At 45.5% G+C, this 24,427-nt stretch overlaps 4 protein-coding genes across 5 annotated transcripts; all 4 read left to right on the top strand.

Annotated features, from left to right (window-relative positions):
• Positions 1-473: 473 nt before the first annotated feature.
• Positions 474-5,909, top strand: mcoln3a (mucolipin TRP cation channel 3a; the record flags this gene model as incomplete). Its single annotated transcript, XM_080010397.1, has 12 exons — positions 474-692; positions 1,350-1,517; positions 1,634-1,787; positions 2,389-2,470; positions 2,583-2,679; positions 2,786-2,885; positions 2,983-3,095; positions 4,025-4,174; positions 4,283-4,384; positions 4,477-4,599; positions 4,752-4,958; positions 5,769-5,909. The coding sequence occupies 12 exons, from the start codon at positions 474-476 to the stop codon at positions 5,907-5,909; spliced, it is 1,656 nt and encodes a 551-aa protein (XP_079866523.1).
• Positions 5,910-6,815: 906 nt separating this feature from the next.
• Positions 6,816-16,505, top strand: ssx2ipa (synovial sarcoma, X breakpoint 2 interacting protein a). Of its 2 annotated transcripts, none has more exons than XM_080010715.1 (14): positions 6,816-6,987; positions 7,846-7,972; positions 8,177-8,343; positions 9,090-9,299; positions 13,215-13,325; positions 13,440-13,575; positions 13,663-13,738; positions 13,820-14,000; positions 14,144-14,291; positions 14,734-14,870; positions 15,156-15,329; positions 15,485-15,602; positions 15,972-16,122; positions 16,262-16,505. In XM_080010715.1, exons 2-14 carry the CDS (start codon positions 7,942-7,944, stop codon positions 16,395-16,397), a joined length of 1,776 nt encoding a protein of 591 aa, XP_079866841.1. In that variant the 5' UTR covers positions 6,816-6,987; positions 7,846-7,941; the 3' UTR covers positions 16,398-16,505. The 2 variants fall into 2 exon arrangements, with proteins under 2 accessions (XP_079866841.1, XP_079866842.1); XM_080010716.1 differs by lacking the exon at positions 6,816-6,987 and adding an exon at positions 7,220-7,308.
• A 448-nt stretch (positions 16,506-16,953) lies between these two features.
• Positions 16,954-21,014, top strand: gng5 (guanine nucleotide binding protein (G protein), gamma 5). Its single transcript, XM_080010738.1, has 3 exons — positions 16,954-17,152; positions 18,119-18,261; positions 20,728-21,014. Exons 1-2 carry the CDS (start codon positions 17,072-17,074, stop codon positions 18,242-18,244), a joined length of 207 nt encoding a protein of 68 aa, XP_079866864.1. The 5' UTR covers positions 16,954-17,071; the 3' UTR covers positions 18,245-18,261; positions 20,728-21,014.
• A 1,043-nt stretch (positions 21,015-22,057) lies between these two features.
• fuz (fuzzy planar cell polarity protein) lies at positions 22,058-23,833 on the top strand. The gene has a single exon (XM_080010573.1). The coding sequence runs from the start codon at positions 22,100-22,102 to the stop codon at positions 23,390-23,392; it is 1,293 nt and encodes a 430-aa protein (XP_079866699.1). The 5' UTR covers positions 22,058-22,099; the 3' UTR covers positions 23,393-23,833.
• Positions 23,834-24,427: the final 594 nt, after the last annotated feature.

Raw genomic sequence — 24,427 nt, 5'->3', positions numbered from 1 at the left:
TGAGGCTTCAACCGTCCTCCTTAAGTGTGTTTCATCTGCCTTTCACTCCGTGCACGCTGGCGGGGGAGATACTTCAGTCGAGTTAAATGATTTAACAAAAGAAACCATTTGGAAAAATCCATGATTGTGTTTTGCCACAACTTCCTCAGATACGGTTTCCGTCACCTTAGGGGGAAGTCTTGTTTCCAGCTTGAGCGGAACACAAGACAGAAATATGTACATGCGGCAAAACCAGTTAAAGTAGATAAACATCGGAACGGGTGGAATGGCTCAAACCATAAGTCAACTTTTCAAAAAGCTGACACATCATTGAACTCCGATACAGACGCCGCATAGTAAGTAACTAATAGAATTTATTTTATTGCAATGCCACGAATACGCATGACATAATCCAAAATAGAAAACCGATACGGAATTCTCCATTCTGTGTCACCAAGTTCTGCCCGACGACCCCTCCAGCTTCTAGGGGGCCCATGGAGGACGTTGAGCGCCTCAGTGCCGTGAGGCCTGGAGAGGAGAGACCCCACAACGGCCACTGCAGGTGGGCCAGCACCAAGCAGAAGGCGGTGGAGGACTTCAGGAGGAGGCTCAAATACTTCTTCATGAACCCCTGCGAGAAATACAGAGCCAGAAGTCGCAAGCCCTGGAAACTCATGTTACAGATTTTGAAAATCGCCATCATCACAGTGCAGGTATTTACGAGTCGTTCCGTGAGATTGGGGGCCATTTTCGCCTTTGTGTTTTTTAGAAATGTTGGGTGAGAGTCTGGGTGGGGTGGGTGACGGGGTGAAAATTTTCATCTTAAAATGGCCACCACACAAAAAGATTTACTCAGTGTTCAATGCATTATCTAATCATTTGCAGGTAATTAAACGACATGTTCTTTTCATAAATATCACAAAGAATTGATTTAAAGCCAGTTTTCTCCGTCTGTTATCCGTGACGGCGTGGGTGGGTCATGCTTGACACACCCCATCAAACAATGTTTCAGCAAAACCCAGGGACACAAATGGACGATCCCGTTTGAATTATACAAATAATGTTTTTCGACATTTTATTAATATGAGCTGCGTGGATGGGGAGACAGATTTACTTTCTAAATAACGAAATTGCGCCGGTAACACGTTTTTTATTCTGTAATATTTGCGGTGCAACTCTCGCGACTAAACAGTAGCCTTTTGAAAAAGTTATTATCGTTCACTTGAAATAACATTTTTTCTCATAACTTATGTTGATTAAGAACTTTAAATGAATAGGTTTCCGCTTGGCAAACACGTCGGCAGATTATTCTGTTTTCTGCACGGTACAACGGGAATAGAGGTGGTGAATGTTCTCTCCTGTGCTTCCAGTTGATCTCCTTTGGCCTGAGCAATGAGATGATGGTCACCTTCAAAGACGAAAACCTGCTGACGTTCAAACACCTGTTCCTCAAGGGATACAGGGACCGGACCCCCGGGAAGTACGCCTTGTACACCAAGGCAGACGTCTACGACCACATCCGCTACGTCATCGAAAGTGTAAGAACTTTAAACGCTCAAAACACGTGGGAAATCGCCCCCCCCTCACCAGGAGAGATCGTATATATCTGATCGTATTAAAACCTGCCGGTGTTTTTCTTTTCTTTTCTTTCCAGTACACAAATCTCCAAAACCTGACGGTCGGCAACCACGCCTACGGGAGGAAGGACGGGCAGGACAGCGCTCTGTCTCTCTGCCAGGAGCTCTACAGGAACGCCAGTATCTGTCCAGGGAACGACACCTTTGACATTGATCCGCACGTCGAAAAAGGTGCAGAAGAGCTCGGTGGGAGCCGCTGAACGCTCCGTCGTAGTACAGACACATGTAGTCAATGAAACATTTCTTTGTATTTGACTGTTGTGTATTCTATAGCACACGGCCTGAAAATTGTATTGGACTGACTCGAATAGACTGTTTCCTCTTGGAAAAAAAATGGTATACTATATACACTATATATACTATAGCCACTATATATACTATATACACTATACTGTATATACTATATACACTATATATACACTATATATACTATACATAGTATATACACTATATATACTATATATACTATATACACTATATACAGTATACACTATATATACTATAAATACTATATACACTATATACACTATTTATACTATAGGCACTATATATACTTTATACACTATATATAGGGGGCCAGGGCCCACCCTTTGGGAAATATTTATAGGGAGTGATTCATTGTACAGAAGAAGATGAGTCACAGTGTTGATTTACTTGTGACTTGCGGGGAAAAAAGGGGGGAAGGTTGCAGCAAAATAACTCCCCGTTACTATGGCGTTATCAAGCTGCTTGTGAACAATTTTGCCGGCATAATCTCTTTTCTTTTTTACAGTCTGTATTTCCATATACCCCATGCGGTTGTTTGACAATGACAGTTTGGCGAGGCAGCTGAACTTCTCTCTGGATTTCAAAAGGTGACAAGCGTAACATATTTCCAACGCAGGTCAAGAGCGCACTGCAAACAAATGTAAGTTACTGTAATACGTGTGTGTCTGTGTGTGTGTGTGTGTGTGTGTGTGTGTCTAGGCTGTTGTCAGTGAACATCTTCCTCACCCTTAAAGCCATCAACCTTCAGACTGTGCGCCACCATGAGCTGCCAGACTGCTACGACTTCCACATATCGGTAGTCGACCTTAGAGAGAATGTTTGAAATTGCAACGCCCGGGTGTCTGGTGAAACGAAACAGCTCGCGTGATCGTGCTTCCATGTCCTGTCTGCCTTAAACACAGATAGTGTTTGACAACCGCGCTCACAGCGGACGGATAAAGATTAACATGGAGAACCACGTTGGAATTAATGAGTGCAAAGACTGGAACGTGGCCGGCTCCTGTAAGCGTTCGTCGTGGGTCGACCCAGTCTAATCAAACCAATCAAAGCGTTCCATTTTTTTTTGTTTAATCGTCTGTGTGGTGTTTGTGCTCCCTAGCCGGGGAGTACGACCCCCTTCTCCTGCTGTTCGACTTCCTGGTGGTGGCCGCCTGCTGCGCCTCGCTCACCCTGTGCACGCGCTCCATCTCCAATGGAGTCCGACTCCAATGTGTGAGTTAGGAAATGGGAAAATAAGGCGATTGAAATGTCCGTATCGACGGGGACGGGTTCAACAATCTCTGAGATCTTTGTAATTTTTACCCACAAGCATTTCCAACTTAGATTTACTCTTTGACCCCCCCCTCCCCAAAGCAAATGTGTAACTTTTGAACACGCTCCAGGGTGCAAAACTGATATGTGCATTTTAATTGCAACAGGGAAATCCTTCCGTGGAGTTTGTAATCCTTTCTCCCTTTAAACCAAATCAAGGAGAACCTGGTGGATAATAAACATCACAAAATCTCTGACCTCCAGAACATTATGCAACATTACCATAGTGCATTTCAATTCATTTCTCAGAAAATATTGCACTCAGATTTGAGATATGCATAAAAGTAGGATGGTCATCATTAACATCGAGAAATAAACTCCATATTGTTGTATTGATATATAAATACTTGACATTAAACCTATTACCGTCTTTAATGAAGTTCAATGCTAATTATCGTGACACAAATTCAACAAACGAACCAGTTAGCTCTAAATCGTCATATCTTATCAACAATGAATTGGAGAATATTGTTTTTTAATCGCAATTTCTGAGTGGAATGAAATGCAAAGAAACAATATAATTTGGCATTCAAATAATAATAATTATAATAATAATAATAATAATAATAATAATAATAATAATTATTATTATTATTATTATTATTATTATTATTATTATTATTCTGTAATGAATACCAATTACAAGATTGAACAAATAATGTAATTATTTGTTCAATCCCTTTGAGATGTCAATGATACATTATGGAAATTGAAGTAACTGAAGTGGACGCAAGCCTTGATTCTGTGACTTTTGGCTTCATGGCGTTCCTAGACTGCTCTCCCAAAACAAGTACAATTCCGACGAGCCGTTGTGCTTTGGTCTCATGCAGGAGTACAACACCTTCTTCCACGCCCACTTCAGTAAAAGCGTGTCGTGGTCGGACCGCATGGAGTTTGTGAACGGCTGGTACATCCTGATCATCGTGAGCGACACTCTGACCATCGCAGGGTCCGGCCTCAAAATAGGAATACAAACAAAAGTATGTGTTCCCAGAAATGTATTTATACTCAAATTATATTCATACTACTCTGTTTCGTGTTATGGATGGAAGAGTCCGATCATTCCGCCCCCTTCGTCCCTCTCGCAGCACCTGACCGACTACGACGTCTGCAGCATTCTGCTGGGGACGGCCACGATGCTGGTCTGGATCGGGGTCATCCGCTACCTCGGCTTCTTCAAAAAGTACAACGTGAGGGATTCTACCCGACTTCTACCGCGCCCCGCCGGTTGGAGAAAACACGTCCAGGCGTGAATAAAGACGCCGTTCCCTCCTCCTTTCAGATCCTCATCTTGACCCTGAGGGCCGCGTTCCCCAACGTGATCCGGTTCTGCTGCTGCGCCGCCATGATCTACCTGGGCTACTGCTTCTGCGGCTGGATCGTGCTCGGGCCTTACCACGAGAAGGTGAAGTCCCGAAATGTACCCGAGCTCCACCCAGCGTCCACATTAAGTCCTCGCGGTGCCCTGTTTCACCCGCATCCAAATAAATTCAACCGGTTCAGCGCGGACATCCGATCCGATTTTCACACGAGCCGCTCGTTTTCATGTCGTTCCAGTTCCGGACGCTGGAGAGGGTGACGGAGTGCCTCTTCTCGCTCGTCAACGGCGACGACATGTACTCCACCTTCAAGAAGATGCGTGAGAAGAGCGACGTGGTGTGGCTTTTCAGCAGACTCTACCTCTACTCCTTCATCTCCCTCTTCATCTACATGGTGTTCAGCCTCTTCATCGCGCTCATCACCGACACCTACGACACCATCAAGGTTAGCTGGTCCGCTCGCATTGGTGCAGTGGTGGTGGTGGTGGTGGTGGTGGTGGGGGAATCACTGGTGTACGGAAGTAGAAATATCATCAGAAAACACTGCTCCTGCCTTCAGCATTCTACTCGAGAAAAGAGTAAAGAGCTTGATGTACAGCCGGTGTGGTCATGTTTCAAAGGTATAAGTGCTTGTTCAACATCTTGACCTCATTCTGTTGTGACACACTCCATTATAGACAGACAGACAGACAGACAGACAGACAGACAGATAGAGAGAGAGTGAGAGAGAGAGAGAGACTAATGTACTGTATTCATTCCCGGAAGGAAATTGCAATGTCCCAGCAGCTCACATCAAAACAATAGGGAGTAATAAAAAAATAAAAATAAAGAAAACAATAGAATACAAATATGAAATTGAAAAGTGGCAATATATGGGGAAACAAGTGAGATATACAATAAAACTCACAGTTAACTATGTTAAAATATGGCAGGATAATGGAAAATAAACAACATAAGCAACATAATTGTACACAGTATAATATACTCACGAGGGAACTTAAAGTGAAGCAAGTATCACAGATAACTGTAGTGGAGTAAAACGTACGATATTTGCTTTGAAATATGTATTAAGTAAAAGTAAAAGGTCCCCTGAAGTAAAATTACTGAACGATTCCAAGTCATTTACTGTCCGTGCATGGGCTCTCGCATATGATGCAAAGCTGTTTTGATGGATATATTTTAGAAATGCAACGTCTCTGTCGTTGCATTCAAATCCGCTTAATATATTTAAAGATATAAACACTTTGTTTCCTAGAAGCACCAGGAAGACAAGCAGCCGCTGTCCCAGCTGCAGGCGTTTATCGCAGAATGCAGGGACCATCCTGGGTCTGGGAGGTACCAGACAGACACACACCCGTCCTCCTGCTGTCCCCCTCCAGGCTGCTGCTTTGGATGAAGCCCTGCAGCACCGCGCTGCTCGCAAAGCCATCGCAGCCTCTTAACTTTCAACATACGCCACGAGATTAAAGCTCCCTGCAGCCGCATACAAGTCATTATTTCTACGGAACGTTTGGTTTTGTCTCGTGATTTGTTTTGCATATATTAAGACACTAAAGTCTACACTTTTAAAGGGATGATGTCTTGTCAAACTCTTGACCGTACATGACGTTTTTGCTGACCTTTGGCCTCCCGGCACACGGTTCTTATATGTTCATCCCCAATAAAGTGTGTTTTTCCTTCCTCCTTTCCTTCCTCGAGTGGGATTTTTTTGTCCTTCCTCTCCGAGGGCTCGGGGTGAGGGTGTGTCCAAGTGTGAACTCCGACGGCGATAAAGAGCCGCATAGGTAAACTTGACTTAATTACATTTGGGTATAAGTATACTTTTTAAGTATACTTACGAGTAAAAAGTATACTACCCTTTGGGGAATTTATAAAGTGTAGTTTTAAGTGTATATCACCTTACTCCTTGAGACTAAAAGGGCCCACTTTTTTTAAGCTCAGGCGTACTTTTGTAGTGCATCTGTATGCATTGTAGTGTACTCAAAGGCACTTCATGTTAATCTAATGTAAGGTTTAAAAAAAAAAAATAGAAAAACAATTGTTTTTTTTAAATTTAAATAATTATTTGTGTAAGTTAATAGCAGGTTTTTCCAGTACTTCTTGCACCTTGTACTATAATCATAACAACATACATTTACATGCACGGCCAGGTAAGCGCTGGCAGTTCTACTGCGTCACACCCGGGGACGAGGGCGCCCCGCGGCGGCGTCAGACCCAATGGGCGGGCCGCTTACTGCGCCCGGGCCCGGGCAGCGTCCAATCGGAGCGGCGGTGGGCGTGACGTCGGCGTGGGCGACGCTTCAAAAACCACCAGCCGCAGCCGCGCGGGCGAGCGGCTGCCGCTGGTGCCGGGTGTCGGGCGGAGGACGCGGCGCGTCGCAGGCCCGTCCGGACCGGGGGGGACGTTTCGAAGCGCGACAGCCGGGTTCGGGCTCGCGTCGAGGCGCGTCACCGCCAGGAGGCCGTCGATCCGGGTGAGTGTGTCGCGCTGGTCCACCCCGCCCGGGCTGACGCCGACGGCGGTAAGTTGCACCGCGGCCGGCGCGGGCGGCGTGCGCTCGGTGTGTTGCCGTCTCTCGGTACGTGGAGGCTGGCCGCGCGGGTGTCCCCCTCCCGGTAAGGCGAACACACGCCGTCCGCGCACGGGCCAGGCCCCCGCTTGACGCGTCTGCCTGCTGCGCCGCTGAAGGGCCGATAAGGAGCCGAAATAAACTTTCTTATCTATTCAAATAAGCGGTCTTCCCCCCCCGCGCGACACGACGGCGTATCCGTTGGACAGCGCAGCCCCAACAGCGGTAGGTCGGGTTAATAAGGATGTTTTCGTGGGAGTGGCAGGGGTTGTAAACGAGTTGGGCTTGCTTTGCTAGAACATGTCAAAATCATATTATTATTATTATTATTATTATTAATTGTCCTCTGGAGTGTACCGATTTATTTATCTGTCTTAGGTAAACAGGACAAAAGATTAGGCAAAAACTGACAAACGACGAAAACCAACGTTTTTCTGATTCATACCTATAGTCTATATTATAGACCATATGTAAACACTATAACCATAACACATATAGACTATAATGTGATCATCCATCTGCCTGCCTGCCTGTCTGTCTGTCTGTCTCGCTTACGGACATCAGATAGTGTATCGGTTCCTGACACCTTGCTTAGATCTCGGGACGTGGGGTCTACCCTCCAATGAAGCTGTTCGGGCGCCAGTGGGATAGCTTTGTCCATCCCCAATCCACCTGGCGGAGAGTTTGATCCTGTGTGGGCGAAGCGACCCAAATGATCTTGTACTATGAGTTACTATGTCGCTCTTTAATGCCCTGCTTTAGGGTGCCGTTCCAGAGGGGCCCTCCCGTACCACTGCTCGAGTGTTGATCCGTCGGCCATAACCGATGACCGCCCCAGTGTCCTGACACTTCTGTGATATGGGAGACTGGTGGACAACCGCCCCTATGGGTAATTTGCTTTCCTGCGCCAGTCAGAATAGACACACCCAAGTGCAGTGCTATTATTCCCAGATCTGTTTGAAGTGCCCTATATTCCCGTTCTAATTTTAAACCCGTAGCCTGATTCTTGACCTTGAGCTGCAGGAATGTTGTAATGCGCGAATGTGTTTCTGTCGCCCTCCCTCCCCCGTCCCCGTCCTTCTCCTGTGTTTAGAAAACCATGAGATCTCCAGCATATCGCGGCTGACGATGTCCCCGACCATGCAGAACAACCTTGTATCCATGTACTCCTCTTTGCCCCTGTCCAAAAGCTCGCACAGCGTCTTAAGTGCCTTTTGTGTGGAGGAAAACATTCCCCAGTGCATTTCATACATCAATCAGGTACTACCAAAAATAAAAAATAAAAATAAAAAAAAACACTTTTCTGTACATTGTGTTATCAGCAGATATATTTAATAATACATGCAGTATTCACACCATACAACATCTGTTTGCCACGCTATGTTAAGTTTATTTTTTAATGCGTTAACGTCATACAGGGTTCTCAGCCAGGTCCTTGAGGTGCTTGGAGTGCTTGAATTTTGTCCTCAGTAAATAAAGTCCTGGAATACTGTAAAATAGCCCCTTTTGTGCTGAGTGCTTGAAGAGTCCTTGAGGAAGAAAAAAACGTGATCGTTGGAGACTTGTGATATTCCCCCTAGTTTTGTTAAAAAAAAATCTTCCAGAATAGCTTTTACGATGTAGATTATGCCAGGGAAATGTAAATGAATCCACTATACTATTGACATTTCACTGCATGTATGTATATGTATGTGACGAATAAACCTCTTGAATCTTGAATCAATGCTTGGAAATGGACACTTAGAATAGTAGATAAGCATGAGATTAATAATGTCTATATGCAGTATATAATAGATATACTCATATAAATAATAGACAATGAGACCCAGATTATATTTTAATTAACTAAGATCACATTGAAAATTGCTTTGTTTTGCATGAAGACCTTGAAATTGGAAAAACCGGGCCTCAAAAAGTACTCGAAGGTCCTTGAATTTTGTTTTCTAATGGCAGAATGTTCCGAATATGATCATAACAATAACAACGTTCCTCTTTGCATTCAACAGGAGCTTGTCTCTTTGGGCTTGTCTTCCACATGCATTGAAGCAAGCTCGGCAGAGGGAACCAGCCTGGACACGCTGCCGGTTCTGAACGCCATGTATGAGCTGCTGCAGATGCACCGGCGCAACCTGCGCTCTGTGGAGGAGCTGGAGAAAGACCAGTTCAAGTGCTCCAGCACCCTGGAACACATGCAGATCAGCAACTCCAGACTTAAGGTATGTGGGTGAATGGAACCTTGCCTTGCTGCCATCCCAATATGGCTGTCGCCCTGTTTCTCCCTGGTGTCTTTGAGTAATTTCCTTGATCTAATATCATTACCTAAAGCACAAAGGATATTTTATCCGGTCTGCATCTTTCATAATTATATTAGAAACTTTTTAAGGGATGCATCAAAACTTGATACCGGCGTGAGATATCTCCCATATTCCAGACTAAATAGGGTATGAGTATCTGAGTATTTCCCATTCTAATAAAAATAAATTATAACCTACAGTATATCAAGGGTCAACCATGTCAGACGTTAAACAATACCAGCTTGATTTTCTGAAATCTAAAATAATGTTAGATTCAAGATGTTTATTAATCACATACATATACATAAGAGCATACATATATGCAGTGAAATGTCATTGCACTGCATATATGCGCAGATTATGCAAAATAAGTACTAACTGACACATTAGCTAACTAACTAATTAATGAACTAACGAAACTAATCCGATTCTTAAAATGTAATTCAGTTACCGTAATTTCCACAGGTGCCTACCGATAATTTGAAACAAGTGAACTTTACACAGGCTTTAACGAAACACGCCTTGTAACAAAAATTAAAAAAAATAGCGGTAAACAGTAGCCTACCAAGAAAGACATTGGTCACTATCTACCTCCTCCTGCGCACTGAAACCACTGAAGTCATCTACTTCTGTGTCGGAGTTGAATAGCCTCAGAATTGCTTCATCCGATGTTGGATCGTTTTCATTGTCGCTCTCGTCACTTTCATCCGGAGGCAAATTCCCCGCTGAGCTCATGCTGCCCTCTTCCACACGCAGCAGTCCAGCCTTTCCAAACCCGTTGATGATAGTGGACTTTTTGACAATGCTCCACGCTGTCAGGACCCACTGGCAGACACCACGAGGGTCCACCTCTAAAATCCTCAATTGTTTTGCGATTGTTTTGGCTTTCAGTCGGATCTGCACAGTTGAAACACCTCGGCCGTCTGCTCTCTGTGTGTTGACCCAGTCTTCGAGCTAATTTTCTAGTTCGGGCCATCTGCTTTCCTTCCCTCTGAAAGCTGTTGTTGTCTTTTTGCACTTAGTCAGTTCCTCACGCTGCTATTTCCAACTTCGTATCACCGACTCATTAAGGCCAAGCTCCCGTGCAGCAGCTACATTTCCTTTTCCCTCAGCCAGATCGATCGATCGAACGATCGATGCATTTCTTTGTTTCTTTGCCATGAGGAGGGCGACGAAATGACGACCGTAAATGATGGGAAGTTTGAGCGCGCTCGATTTAATCTAAACAGTTACATTGTTTCACCTTAACCCGTTCGGCAATTTCATTGGTCTAATGAAAGCTTCATGCCGCCAAAAAACTGAGCACCGTCACATAATGTGTTTTTTTTTGCTCGTTTCTTTTGGCGGCATGAAGCTTGTGAAAGCCGGAAAAATCCATAAATTAGCCGCGTCATTGGATAAGCCGCGAGGTTCAAAGCTTGATAAAAAGTAGCGGCTTATAGTCCAGAAATTCCGTGTGTGTGTGTGTGTGTGTGTGTGTGTGTGTGTGTGTGTGTGTGTGTGTGTGTGTGTGTGTGTGTGTGTGTGTGTGTGTGTGTGTGTGTGTGTGTGTGTGTGTGTGTGTGTGTGTGTGTGTGTGTGTGTGTGTGTGCAGTATGCAGTTACCAAGGACAGTGATACATTATGCAACATACAGTAAAGTAAGGCTGTGTGTGTCTCAGTGAGGGCCCCTGGTGAGTTCAGCGTTGACAGTCCTTATGGCTTGTGGGAAGAAACTTGTTCAGTCTCTGTTCACACTGTGTGACTGTGGAGGCGCTTGCCTGACCGCAGCAGCTGGAACAGTCTGTTGTTGGGGTGATGAGGATCCTTCATGATCCAGCAGGCTCTGCTACTACACCTCCTGGTGTACAAGTCCTGCAGGGGGGGGGTAGTCCCAGTGGTTCGTTCAGCTGAGCGCACCACCCTCTGCAGGGCCCGCCTGTCCTGAGCAGTACAGTTCCCAAACCAGGCAACAATGTAGCCTGTCAGGATGCTCTCCACTGCTCGGAGTAGAAGGACTTGAGGATCCTCACGAGACCCGGAATTTCTGGTGGTAAAGACGCTGCCTCCCCTTTCTCACCACAGCGTCTGTTTGTATAGTCCAGGTTAGGTCCTGGGCCCGCAGCTTTCCTGTTGTTCACACGTATCAGAGCCCTCCCGACGTCATGCCCAGACACAGAGTGTACGCTCATCCCCAGCGAGGTAACTCCAATTAGCCGGCGAGCTCGCGGTGTTGTTGCCAGACTCAAACCGCGCATAAAAGGAGTTCAGTTCGTTGGCTAGGGAGGCGTCCACCCTCGTGGCTGGAGAGGGGCTGCTCTTGTAGTTAGTAATAGTCCGCAGCCCCTGCCACAAGCGCCTGGTGTCCCGTAGCCCCATCTGTAGCTCCACTGTGTCCCTGTACGTCCGTTTGGCGTCCTTCAGCGGCCTCAACAGTTTGTATGACGCTGCTTTGTAGTTCTTCATATCTCGGGGTACATGGCCTTCGTTGTATGAGCGAGCATTCAGAGCGCCACTGATGGATTTATCGACTCATGGTTTCTGGTTAGGAAATATCCAAACTTTCGCTGTGGGTATGATGCTGTCCGCTAACATAGCGACGAGACTCACAGCTACTTCCGTAAACTCGCTGATATCACTGGAACTTGATTGGAACATGTCCCAGTCGCGGTCACTCAGAGCGTCCTGAAGCGTGGCCTCTGATTGGTCCGACCACTGCGTTACGTCCCTCGTCACCACTGTTCCACGTACGATGCAAGGCTTGTAAACAGGAAGCAACGAGATGGCGGCGTGGTCCCATTTCCTGAAAGCAGGGAGCGAGACGGTCTTGTATCCGTTCTTGTACGGTGTGTAGCAGTGGTCCAAAGTTCTTTCTCACCTGGTGGCACACGTGATGTGTTAATGGAAATTAGGCAGAGCTTTTTTCTAAGGTTCACCCTGTCAAATTCCCCAGCCACCACCACAGCCGCATCGGGATGTATGTTTTGAAGTCTGCACAACACTTCATATAGGTCCGATAGTGCTGTGTCGGTGTTGACGGCTGTGATCATGACCGTGCTGAATTCCCGGAGGAGGTAGAATGGACGGCGTGAGACGGTCAGCTGTTCCAGGTTCGGCGAGCAGGAGCGGGAGAGAGTCTTGATGTTGTTGTGGTTGCACCAGCTGCCGTTAGTCATATGACAGACGCCTCCACCCTTGGATTTCTTCAACTCCCCCGATCTGTCAGCACGGAACACAGAGAAGGCCTCGGCTGGACGTATGGCTTGATCCGGTACCAGCGGGTTCAGCCACGTCTCCGTCAGGTGGAGGACGCAACAGTTTCTTGTGTCCCTTTTGGCATGTAATCCTTGCCCGGAGGTCATCCATCTTGTTTTCCAGGGACTGGACATTGGCAAGAAGGATGCTGGGCAGAGGTGGACGGTAAGGTTGCGTCCTCGTTCTGATCCAAATGCCGCCTCGCTTACCACTGTGTTTTCTACATCGTCGCTCCTGTGGAACAGCGACTGCATTGACGTTTTTGTCCTTGTTGGTCGTGTTGGCGCGTAGAGTCTCCGCCGGCCACTCTGGATCAGTGGATAAAAAGTTGTTCTTTCAGGGAATTTTTTTTTTTTTTTTTAATGCATGAGTGCATTGAGGTCGTAGGAGATCACTGCCAATGAGTTTGAAGGACAAAGTGAGGTCAAACTCAAATAAATACTAAAATGTGCGTGACCACAAGGGGCGGGGTCAAGCAGCACCTTGTGGATGCCTCCAACAGAGACAAATGTTTTAGGGATGAATCATATTGTCATGATTCTAAACTCGCAGTGCATCCCTGATAAATAAACTCATGAAGATCCTTTGTGAATTTTCTCCCAGGATCAATTGGAGCTACTGAAAAGGGAAAAATCGGGTCTGCATGAGACAGAGAGGCAGCTTCAACTAAAAATGAAAACTTTGCAAAGCTGCCTGAAGTCTGAAAAAGATGAGGTAAGTGTTCACTGCATCCATTCAAATCTATATATTACTTTATGCAAAACATCATCCTTTATTTCAGATTTCCATTACACTCGCCTGTGTCTGACCAAATGTCATTTGTGACAGATCCAGAAGCTCCAGAGCATCATCGCTAGCCGTGCGTCTCAGTACAGCCACGACGCCAAGAGGAAGGAGAGGGAGTGTGCCAAGCTGAAGGAGCGTCTGGGTCAGCTGCTGATCGACAAGAGGGACAAGAAACTAGGTTCGCAGAGCAGGGTTTCCAACTCTTTATCATGTACAAGTGAGACAGCGAGGGGACTTACTTTAGTCTCCTTACGCTTTCCCACAGCTATCGACATATTAAACTACCTGGGGCGAGCCGATGGTAAAAGAAGCCATTGGAGAACTGCGAAGGCAGGAGCCAGGTGAAATGAATTATGATGTGGATTTAATGTCCGGTGAACTGGCCCAAGGTTAATGGCGTGCTTTATCTGTTCCCTTTGCAGCCACGAGGGTGATATGTACAAGTCCCTCCTAAACGACTACGAGACTCGACAGCGGTCTCTGATGGTAGAAAATGCAGAACTGAAGAAAGTCCTCCAGCACATGAAGAAGGATATGATGTACATTTTGAGTCCACAAAAGCCCCGTTCTAGAAGAGCGCATGTTGATGACAGCTTGGAGCAGGTACTTTCTATTCATTCGCGTTGATTATGGTTCTTGAAACTGGTGATGTCAACTTTTTTTTTTTTTTTAATGGTGATATAACAGCTTCTCGGTCCTTGCACATGGCAATTGTACGTTTCCTTCCTCTTAACTGCTGTGCTCAGGCTGCTTCCGATTTGGACGAGGAGGTGGTCGAGGCAAGCAGAGAGAACGTGGACCAGTCGTGCGAGCTCGCTAGGGAGCAGCTCACCAACAGCATCCGCCTGCAGTGGAGGAGGCTCAAGAACCACATGGAGAAGTTGGACAGCCAAGGTACGGCAATAGCGCCTTGTATCATACTGCTCTGCGGAAAATACAGGCTCTCTTGTAAAGAAAACGGTTTCCTTTGACTGTCATGATTCAGTGTGTTGATACACAGACCAAATGGAATCACACTGCAGTGTTTACTTGGCTAAATCACTTTGCTAATTGTGTGTCAATCTGGTTATTTTAAACTTACCACTATAATTTATCATCATTGTGTTATAATAACAGTGGCTGAGAACTGCCATAATCTGGCCAATTTAGGTAAATGTATTTCATAACGTCTGTAGACCCTGTGGAGATATTTGTTTAAGCCATTTTTACCAATTAAACCCCTGAAGGCTGTATCCATTAAAAGGATGATGATGGTGATTGTTGGCATTTTGTCTTTTCTCATATTGATCATAATTGGCTTTTGTTGTTTATTGACCGGAGGTTTTTTGTTTCCAAGTGTCTCTGGTGCAGACTCAGCAGCCGCCTCATATGGAGGCGGTGCCCAGGGAGATCCACGAGGAGAAGATGGAGAGGATGAGGCTGGAGGTGCAACAGTGCAAAGACTTTATTCACACCCAGCAACAGCTGCTGCAGGTCTGTCCACACGTGTACATTTTACTGTTGTACAGCAATGTCTTTTGCTCTCACAAGTCTAAGTATATCACAAATAAATAAAAATCAATTATAATAGATTTTTATTCAGGCCTACTTTTGTCATTTTGTAGATGACAAGAATGCCTTGTATGTACAGCGTATTGGCCCATCCTTGTAGCCATTGGAAGCAAAGGGACTTGCTCCCTGCAGGTGGATGACAAGTGTAAAATGTACGACATAAACAGTGCAGCTAATGATGAAAGAGATGCGTCATTCTTCGGGCAGCAACAACTCAACTCTTCGTTTGATGACGAGACGGCGGCTATTCTGAACGACTGCTACACCCTCGAGGAGAAGGAGCGGCTCAAGGAGGAGTGGAGGCTTTTTGAGGAGCAGAAGAGAAACTTTGAGAGGGAGAGGAAGAGCTTCACTGAGGCTGCGATCCGACTCGGTCATGAGGCACGTGCAGTTTTACATTACACTCTATAGTCATTGTGTTATACCTGATTTATTTTGATTCTGTGTATATCACTGATCATTTGGTTCTTTCTAACTTAGGGATTTCACTCCATCCTTTTTGATTTTTGTGTTTTTTTTTTGTTTTTTTTTCCCAGAAAAAGAGCTTTGAGGAGGACCGGGCATCCTGGCTCAAGAACCAGTTTTTGAACATGACCCCCTTCGTTGATCGAAAGCAATACTCCTCGTCTGACTCCCAAAGTGCCTTATCCATCAGTAAGTCTCAATAATATTCAGTAAACCCTGAGAACGGCATAAGGAAATTATTTATTTATTTTTATTTATATCGCCGTAACCTTTATTTTTTGATCGTTGAAAATCAACCGCAGTGATTGGGATCAGGATCACTGAAACTTTGATTCCTGCGACAGCATCGTAAACAGCATATTCTATGGAATCGAATATTTTGAACGACCCAACGTAGTTATTAGGACAAATGGAGTGTTAGGAAAGATCATGGAACGGAATAAATATATTCACAAGTCCCAATATGTATTGGGATATGAAGCATACAACAACAACAAAAGTTGTTCTTCAAGGTTGAGAAGCAAGTCGAGTCAGTCTCAATTATTCTCTTCATTTCAGGAAGCGAGCCCGAGATGAGGGCGTCCTACACTCCAGCCAAACTGACCAAATCATCCACCTGTGCTGCATTCTCTACTCCCAAAGCTGCCTTCAGCTCTGTGCCATCCACAGCAGAGCTCTACCGCACACTCCGCCTCATACCGGACACCGGGTAAACTAGTTGATTTCAATGAAGTCAGTTCACTTTCCCAAACGCCTTCCGCCTTCATGTTTGGCCTCGCCCGCCACTCAGGCTGTTTTTCATTTTGTTTTGTTTGTTTTTTTTTCCCTTGTCTCTTCATTTGATCCAGGCGTCCAAAGCAAGGGAGCTGGCAGGAGTCCAGTAGCATTCGATCCGGAGACTCGTTGGGAAAGTCTAAGCGCAGCGTCAGATACGGAAACCTGAGCATCTTATCTTTGGACAAAGATGAGAACAGCCTCACCTGAGGACAATCCAGTGCCATGTTCCCTCTTTTATTTTTTTTTTTTTTTTTGGAGAGTCTATTTAACAAATGGCTTGGGACTGAATGCCATACAAACCGCCTCAGGGTGCCACTACAGTTCAACCCCATTTTACATTCGAGCACTTTAAACAATCTTCCAATGTTTATTTATTTTCTTTTCAGGCATAGGCGCAGCGACATCAAATACCTAACATCAATTTATATTTTGGTTTGAGGAGCGTATGGACCAAGCGCTCATTTGAATATAGTCAGCGATGGTACTCCCATTTTGCCCACATCTTGCTGTGAAATTGTATGGGTTTTTTTTGTTTTTAAAAGATGCATAGATCATAAATGTTGTTTTAATCAAATTTGTATATATCTAGACATATTATCTGGTGGTGTAATTGCAATAAAAAAATAAAATAAAATAAAAAAAAAAAGCTTTTTAATAATCCGCTTTCCCTTTCTACGTTGAAGTGCTGCCCCCTAGTGGAACCACGGGGAAACTGTGGCGTTAACCAAAAAAAAAAAAAAAACACAAAACCGGAACCCGGAAGTGGTCAGCGCTGCTTTTGTCTCCGTCGCCAGGAAGCTCCGCTACCGCACAGCAGCGCATTCCACCCAAAAAACAAACCCAACACAACAAACCAGGAACAAAAACAAAAACCCGAAATAATGTCGAGTTCCTCAAACCTCGTCGCCATGAAGAAGATCGTGCAGCAGCTCCGCTTCGAGGCCAGCATCAACAGGGTCAAGGTACTTGCCGAGGTCCGGGCGGGCGGCTCGACTCGACCCTCCCCATCAGGCGGCGCCTGCTAACTTTGCGTCGCGGAGAAGGGTGTGGGAGCTGGCGCTAACGGTGGCGCCGTTTTGAGTGTTTGGCGCTTTTGCCCCGGCGTGAAGAGTTCGCCTTCGGGGGCCTGGTTGGGGACATAACTTTGCGTGGTTTACGTGGCTTCTTTTACTTCTATTTCATTTTTTTTTTTTTTCATTTTTCCGTTCCCCTCTCGTTTTGCAGCCCCCGCCGCGCACACACAGTGGCGGGCAGCTGAGGCCACAGAGCCGCCGGTGGCTGGTCCACCCCCGTAACGTTAATACTCATTTTATTTGTGTTTTAATTTGACCATTTAATTATAGTATTGGGGTTTTTTTGGGGGGCTCTGGTATGAAAATATAATGTTCCAGTATTAACGACATATTTTTAATCAAGCATTTCATTCCTAATATTAGTACGATTATGAATTTATAGTATGTTAACTATATACTATAGTAATATTTACTTTTACGATAAAAAATTAAATACGATTGAAATAACAATTTTTGATATCTATAATGTAATTTTAATATTACATTTTGTATTTGCTGTGTGTGTGTGTGTGTGTATGTATGTATGTATGTATGTATATATATATATATATATATATAAATTGTACTATAAGTCGCTATGGGTACAATATATTATGATAGAAGACTAGATATCGGCTGGGATTTTGGTTGCGCTATAGTTAAAATGTTGTCTCTTCCTGTTCTTAAATTAAACTAATGCCGTTTCCTGAACCTCATACAATGTTCTAACTGTTCCACCCCTACCTGCTTGCTCATAATATCCACGTTAACTAACGGTCGTTAGTTTTGCGTGTGTGCGCACACAAAAGCACCAGTACCCAGTCGTACACATTTATGGGCCGTGTCACGTGTTTACGTTGTTGTCTCGTTTTCCAGGTCTCCCAGGCGGCGGCGGACCTCCAACAGTTTTGCATGCAGAACGCCCTGCAGGACCCCCTGCTGACCGGCGTGTCGTCCAGCACCAACCCTTTCAGGCCGCAGAAGGTCTGTTCCTTCTTGTGAACCCACCGCATTCATTGGTGAGTACGCCAGCCCCCGGTGCCCGTCGAAAGAAGCCTCGGAAACAACCCCTCGAAACGTTCTCGGCGAAATTGGAGGGATTGCTCCATCGGAAGCCCCCCCCTTTTTTTTTTTTTTTCGTTGAGATCTCTGTCGCTGGAGACAGAACGTAGTGGAACGATCACTTGATTAGCAGAAATATCATCAAATAAAATGTAAGAATAATCTGGAGCAATGAGTGACTCTAATGTCTATTATTATTTTATTATGATATATTATTTTTTATATATTCAACTAGTGCCATAAACTAGTCCTCCCAAATCCAGTGTTGATACAAGGGAGACCTGCTTTGTCTTGTGAGTTGGTGTTCTTATTATGAGATTTTAACTCAGTTAATTGTTCGGTGGCCTGTCATTTTTAATAGCCAGGCCTTAATAGGCGTTTTGGCACTGTTTTCATTGTTCAAATTGTGTTTTGTGTGTCCGCACGGCGGGAATTACGTACAATCGTAGTTCTTAGAACGCTGTTTTGAGGGCCTTTTTATTTTTTAGCTCGTACTTCAGAGCAGGGACTAACAGGTATTCAAGATTCAAGATTTTTTATTTGTCACATACATATACATACTTCCATACATATATGCAGTGAAATGTAATCTATAAGAGGTATAAGAGGAACCTTCAGTGACCTAAGTGCACGGTGATTGGTTCAGACAAGTCCGCAGTCCCTCTCCCCCGCATCGCTCCAGCCCACGTACACTCGGGGGTAATAAAAAAAAGTAACCAATAAAAAAATATATTTTTATTGTAGATTTATCCATTTCATTTATTTTATTTTCTGCTGTTCATTGAATTACATAAAAAAAAAAAAATCTGGGCGTGGTGTCCTGATGCGAGCCCGTGCAGACTTTTGAATTACACCTCGTAGATCTAATTTGAGTGAAGATTTAGCAGCGTGATTGCTTATTTCTAGCCTCAAATTGGTTCAGGTGAGGTGAAATAAGTAAAAGTTACGGAGTGCATACAACACGGAACTCGTGTTGAAACCCCATCGGCTTGCATCGCTTGAGAGTTTCTACTGCAGGTGCGAATGCAACCAAAAACAAAAAAAAATCCCTTGAAGCTATCTAGTTTTAATGGGGACCTCCCCAGTTCCAAGTTCCCCTCAGGGAGTTCCCACAACTGTTCGGTCCTAAAACGCCTAATATATATGATTCCTACCAGATGTTCACGGTGACCATCCACGTCTTTCATATAATGCAGGGTTGTATGATGTTTTTTTTTTTAATGTATAATGTCAAAGGAGAAATATGCTTTATTCTTGGTTCAAAAACAATTCGATTTTCGGTTTATCGTGCATACATAAATATACAGCGAACGCATTCCAAAATAGCTTTTGGCAATCCAATTGGCAAGTACTCTTCTGAGGTTGGTTAGATAGAAAGATGGATACTTTATTCACCCATGCAGGGACATTCCAGCACCAGAGCGGCTCACCACAAATAGGCAACAATTATAAAGCAATAGGATTAAATTATGACAAAGAAAATGGCAATTATGAAGAAATTTAAAAATAAATAACAAACCTACAGTCTCTAGAAGTGGATGATTCAACTTTTTCCCACGGTCTATAGTGTTAAAAAAAAAAAGGTTAACAAATCACAATAAATCATAATATCTAATCAAAATACTTGTAGAATCACAATACATATGGAATTGGCACACGTATCGTAAAAGTATCGAATCGGGAGATAAGCATATGGTCCCAACCCTATTAAACATGATGCTTTTCATCCAGAAAAACTGCAGCTTCCCTGTTTACTTGTATTTGTTGACAGGCCCGTTCCAATATGGCGGCAGCGTTGACGTGTGTGTGTGTGTGTGTGTGTGTGTGTGTGTGTGTGTGTGTGTGTGTGTGTGTGTGTGTGTGTGTGTGTGTGTGTGTGTGTGTGTGTGTGTGTGTGTGTGTGTGTGTGTGTGTGTGTCAATGATTGTGCAACCAAAATAAATAAAATCAACCAAAACTGTGACAACTTCAGTTGTCCTTTCAGTGAACATGCTTCTTTATTTTCTTATTTCCAGCGTGGCGTTGATCATTTCCACTGAGCGCTCTGAGGAAAACGAGAAGCCGTCCGGGTTGTCTTTGTGACAGCGGCGCAAACAATAATACCACTTGGAAACGCTGGGGGGGGGGGGTCTATTGCCCCTTTAAATAAACCTCACAATGAAACACAAAGTTGAAACTAAATATAGTGGGGGAAATCATACATGCACAATAAACCTAATGGTAAACATTAAATATAAGCCAAGAGTAGTCAACACAATGTTGGGATATGTTGCTTATTTGTCTTTATTATTGAGTTGGTTTTCAGATATCGGAAGTTGTATTGATAGGGTTGTATTTATATCATCTTTGTGATGTGAGATGTCCTCTTCGACTGATAATCAATCCGGACTAATTTTTTTATTTTTATTTATTTTTTTCTGCAGGCCTTCAGTTTAATGCTACAGGGAAAACTGACCTCAACACTGCTCTTCATGCCAAGCCATTATACTGCCATTGGATCTTGTTGGAGTGTACAACATGATGAAATCATGTCCGAAAGATTACCATCTATTTTCAGCCACAGTAGAGGAGGGGAGACGGTTTTATTTTTCATGGCACAGTGTGATTTTTTCAAGTAAATTATTGTGCCTTTTCTATGGTTCTATTTTAGTCATCACTGTTCTTGACTTTTTTGTATTTAAGGATTAAAATACATTCTTTACTACTCCAAGTCCATCTGTCGGTGTGTTTATTTGCAACAATCCACCTTAAGACCACACCATAAGATATATTACAACCTGTGTAAAGTCGACTTCTGTGTTGGAAACGGTACTAATATTGACTTTTGGAGCGGCTGAGTTACTTGACTACTGCATGTGAACGCAAGGATCTTGAGTACACAGCATGATTTAGTTATCCTGAGGATCGGGCAGCTTCAAAGTATATTCTACTCTTCCTACCGTTTGAGTCACTCACATGCTTGTCAGTAATGGTTAGATACTGAGGACAAACCGATTCGCTGGCGTGAGGAGAACTGTTACTTCAGCTGGAACGAGAGGTCATCAGATCAGATCTTGATCAATACCATATTTAGGAAGTAACTTCAAAAAACATTTGCATGGGCGTGATGTATGTTGATTTTGTAATGTTTAAAAAAAAAAAAGCATATTTATTTTTTTCACAAGGCCTTTTTATTGTGATTAAGCATATTATTAAGAATATATTATTATTGGAATTATACCCTTTAGCCATTTTATCATAGGAATAACGCACAGGAGCTGGTGCTAAATCCATTGCGCTGATAATTATCATCGTCGAACGATCATTTTCAGGCGTCGTGTTGTCGGCGCTGGCAAGGAGTCGAAACCGAGCGGGCCGACGAGACTTTGATTGTATCGCGAGATCCGCTATCGCGAGAACGAACAAAGGCAGGAAGCGCTCGCGCTGTTGCGTTCCCCGTGTCCCGTAATGGCTGTTCTGCCGCTTCCCCCCCACCACCCCCACCCCCACCCCCCCCTAAGTCGCCGCGGTCGAACGGGTTGAGGCGGAGCGGGTGCCGGAGCCGGCGAGCAACGCGCGGTGTTTGACGTTGCCGTGGAAACGAGGCGTCCGCTTCTCGTTCGAGACGGCAACGGAGGACTTGAGTCTCGATAAACAAAGCCACGTGTCCAGCCGTGTGGACCCAGGCGCGTTGAGACGTCGACCCCGCCCCACCGAGTTACGTAAGGTAACTTTTGGTCGATTGTAGAGATGTCATGCACCAACGGTGTCTCAAGTAGTAACCTCCGCCTCTGAACAGCAGCCTCCATCCCAGGGATGATGCTGCAGGATGGCTCCACCCAGATCCTGTGCCTCACGGCCAGCAGCGGGGTCCCCCTGTTCACCAGGGGGGCCCGCAAACAGCTGCCCTTCTCGGTCATCGGCTCCCTGAACGGCGTCCACATGTTCGGGTGCGGCCAGGGAGTGGAGCTGTCCGCGTGCCAGACCGACGGCGGGGGTCGGCTGGTGTGGCGGGTCTTCATGGACAGCGTGATGCTCATCGCTGTGAATGGCGGGCACAAGGCGGGAGGCGGAGGCGACGTTAAAGGGGACGAGCTGTTCCTGCGGCGGCTGCTGGAGAACGTGTGGAGCGTCATGGTGCTGGTGCTGGGGCAGGACGAGCTGGTCAACGCCAGGAACGTGGAGCGGCTGAAGAGGGACCTGCGCGCCTGCTTCGGCCTCATCGATCAGCTGTTGGAGGAGAGGCCCGGCGGCATCATGGGAAACCTGACACACTGCGCCGACTGCCTGCTGCCGCCGAAACCCGCGCTGCTCCAGGAGGCCGTGGAGGGCTTCACCCAGTCTGCGGACAGTGAGTTTGGGTGTCTTACGGTGCACGGGCGGATAGCCGCAGCCACAGAGAAGTGGTGGAGGCTGGCGCCGCAGGAAGTCGTCCTGCTCTCCGCCTTGATGAGGACGCTCTCGGCCGCCGGGCTGTCCTCGTGTGACTACCCTGTGTTTCTTCCCCAGGGCAGCCCCACCGTGGCCCACCGCCTCCTCCGCTTCAAGCTGCTCCCAGGGGTGGATGTGTGCGTGCTGTGCGGCCCTACCCCTTCCCTGCACAAGGCCGGGAGCAGTCTGGTCAGACAGTTCTGGTCTCCCCTGGCGGAGACGCTGAGGGATTGTCTGGGTGTCGGGGAGCGCTGCCTGCCAGGCTCCGTGTCCCTCAGACCCGACGTCCTGGCTCTGCTGCTGATAAACTGCGAGTCGCGGCGCTCCGTCTCCTGCGCGCCGCCCTGCGGTGACCCCGCTGTGCCCTCCAGGCCCCGCTGCTGGGAGCTGCTCAGGCTTTTCTACATTTTTGCAGCCTCGCGCTATTTCAGTCAGGAGGAGATGCCGGGCACCTCGACAGATGGGAAAAGCGTTAGAGGGACCGCTGAAGACTTTGCCCTCGGCTTCCCCCACCAGCCGCTCCAGTGCTATCTGGTCACAGAGGAGTGTAAATGCTACGGCCTGCAGACGCCACAGCACCAGCTCTTCCTGCTCACCCCGCTCTCGGTCCCCACCTTCGCCCTGCGCTCGGTGGCCACTCAGACGCTCTCAGCCGTCACTGCAGCCACTGGCTTCTGAAGCTGTTTTTGCGTCGGGGTACAATCCTGTTTGGACTGCTTGGTACGCTTTGGCGCGCCGTATGTTCGGTTGTCGCGAAGTCGGAGTTTAAAATACCTCACCACAAAACACTAACCGATTTACTCAATTCTGCTGTTATTGTTAGATTATTGGTGTTATCGTTTGTATTTTTTTTTGTGTGTCAATTACTGATCATCTCGGACTCAGGTATTATATACAGATACGGTGCTGCTGAAAATCAAAATTCAAGGACACAAGCACTGAATCATTTGAACTAGTCGTCTCAAAGGCTTGTTGCTTAACCACCTCACAGATTCCTTCTCACACTGGGTCACGTCTCAATCCAAAAGCTCTGAGTTGTTTTCTCGCTCACAGAGTCATAGCCTCATTAATTTGTACTACATGACATAATATACAGTGAGTGCACTACCGTGGGAGGAGGGGAAGACCATGACTGAGTTTAGCATCCAGCCTGACCTGATTCTATTGTGTGCTGTGCTGATCGTTAGTTTTGAGTTTTCTAATCCAATGGCTGCATTAAAATTAATTGTTTGATGATAGTATTTAAACAATATCCCTTGAACATGAGTAGTATAGTATTTTGTCAAAATAAACTTCTAATTTTCAGTCTTCGTGGGATACGTTTGTGTGAGCTAAATACCTTGACCTTCTACTAGTGAAACATTGACAAATGATTTCAACTATTTAACGACAGTGTGTAACTGGCTGTTACTGTGAACCTCATCTCTGACTCTTTTCCTGTCATTCCATTAACAGTCATGAGGATTTTTCCCAGTCATGATCAAAAACAACCCCCAGTGAGTGTCTGGTTTTGTTTTGCACACTTAGTAAGGCTTTTTCTTCGACCTTCCTTTGATATTTACGGGTTATAGAGAGTGACAATCCATCCAAATCCACAGAAATGAACTTGCTGAAGCGACACCAAACCACAGCAATGTCAACGATTAGCCATAGACAACACGTGTATGTGGAAAAAAACACCAAGTAATCGTAATCGTCAAGAACGTGGTGTGT

The sequence above is a fragment of the Zeus faber genome (assembly GCF_960531495.2).
Source record: "Zeus faber genome assembly, chromosome: 12".
Taxonomy (NCBI): Eukaryota; Metazoa; Chordata; class Actinopteri; order Zeiformes; family Zeidae; genus Zeus; species Zeus faber.
Note: the sequence above shows the minus strand (reverse complement) of the source record. Positions and strands in the feature narration are given on the sequence as shown.

What these genes read in the sequence shown, in the direction of transcription:
- gng5 (XM_080010738.1), top strand. Translation starts at nt 17,072, where the DNA reads ATGTCGAGTTCCTCAAACCTCGTCGCCATGAAGAAGATCGTGCAGCAG. An exon ending in CCAGCATCAACAGGGTCAAG is followed by an intron (nt 17,153 to 18,118) that starts GTACTTGCCGAG and finishes CTCGTTTTCCAG; the next exon opens with GTCTCCCAGGCGGCGGCGGA.
- fuz (XM_080010573.1), top strand. Translation starts at nt 22,100, where the DNA reads ATGATGCTGCAGGATGGCTCCACCCAGATCCTGTGCCTCACGGCCAGC.
- ssx2ipa (XM_080010715.1), top strand. Translation starts at nt 7,942, where the DNA reads ATGGGAGACTGGTGGACAACCGCCCCTATGG. An exon ending in ACTGCGAAGGCAGGAGCCAG is followed by an intron (nt 13,739 to 13,819) that starts GTGAAATGAATT and finishes TTCCCTTTGCAG; the next exon opens with CCACGAGGGTGATATGTACA. An exon ending in CGATCCGACTCGGTCATGAG is followed by an intron (nt 15,330 to 15,484) that starts GCACGTGCAGTT and finishes TTTTTTTCCCAG; the next exon opens with AAAAAGAGCTTTGAGGAGGA.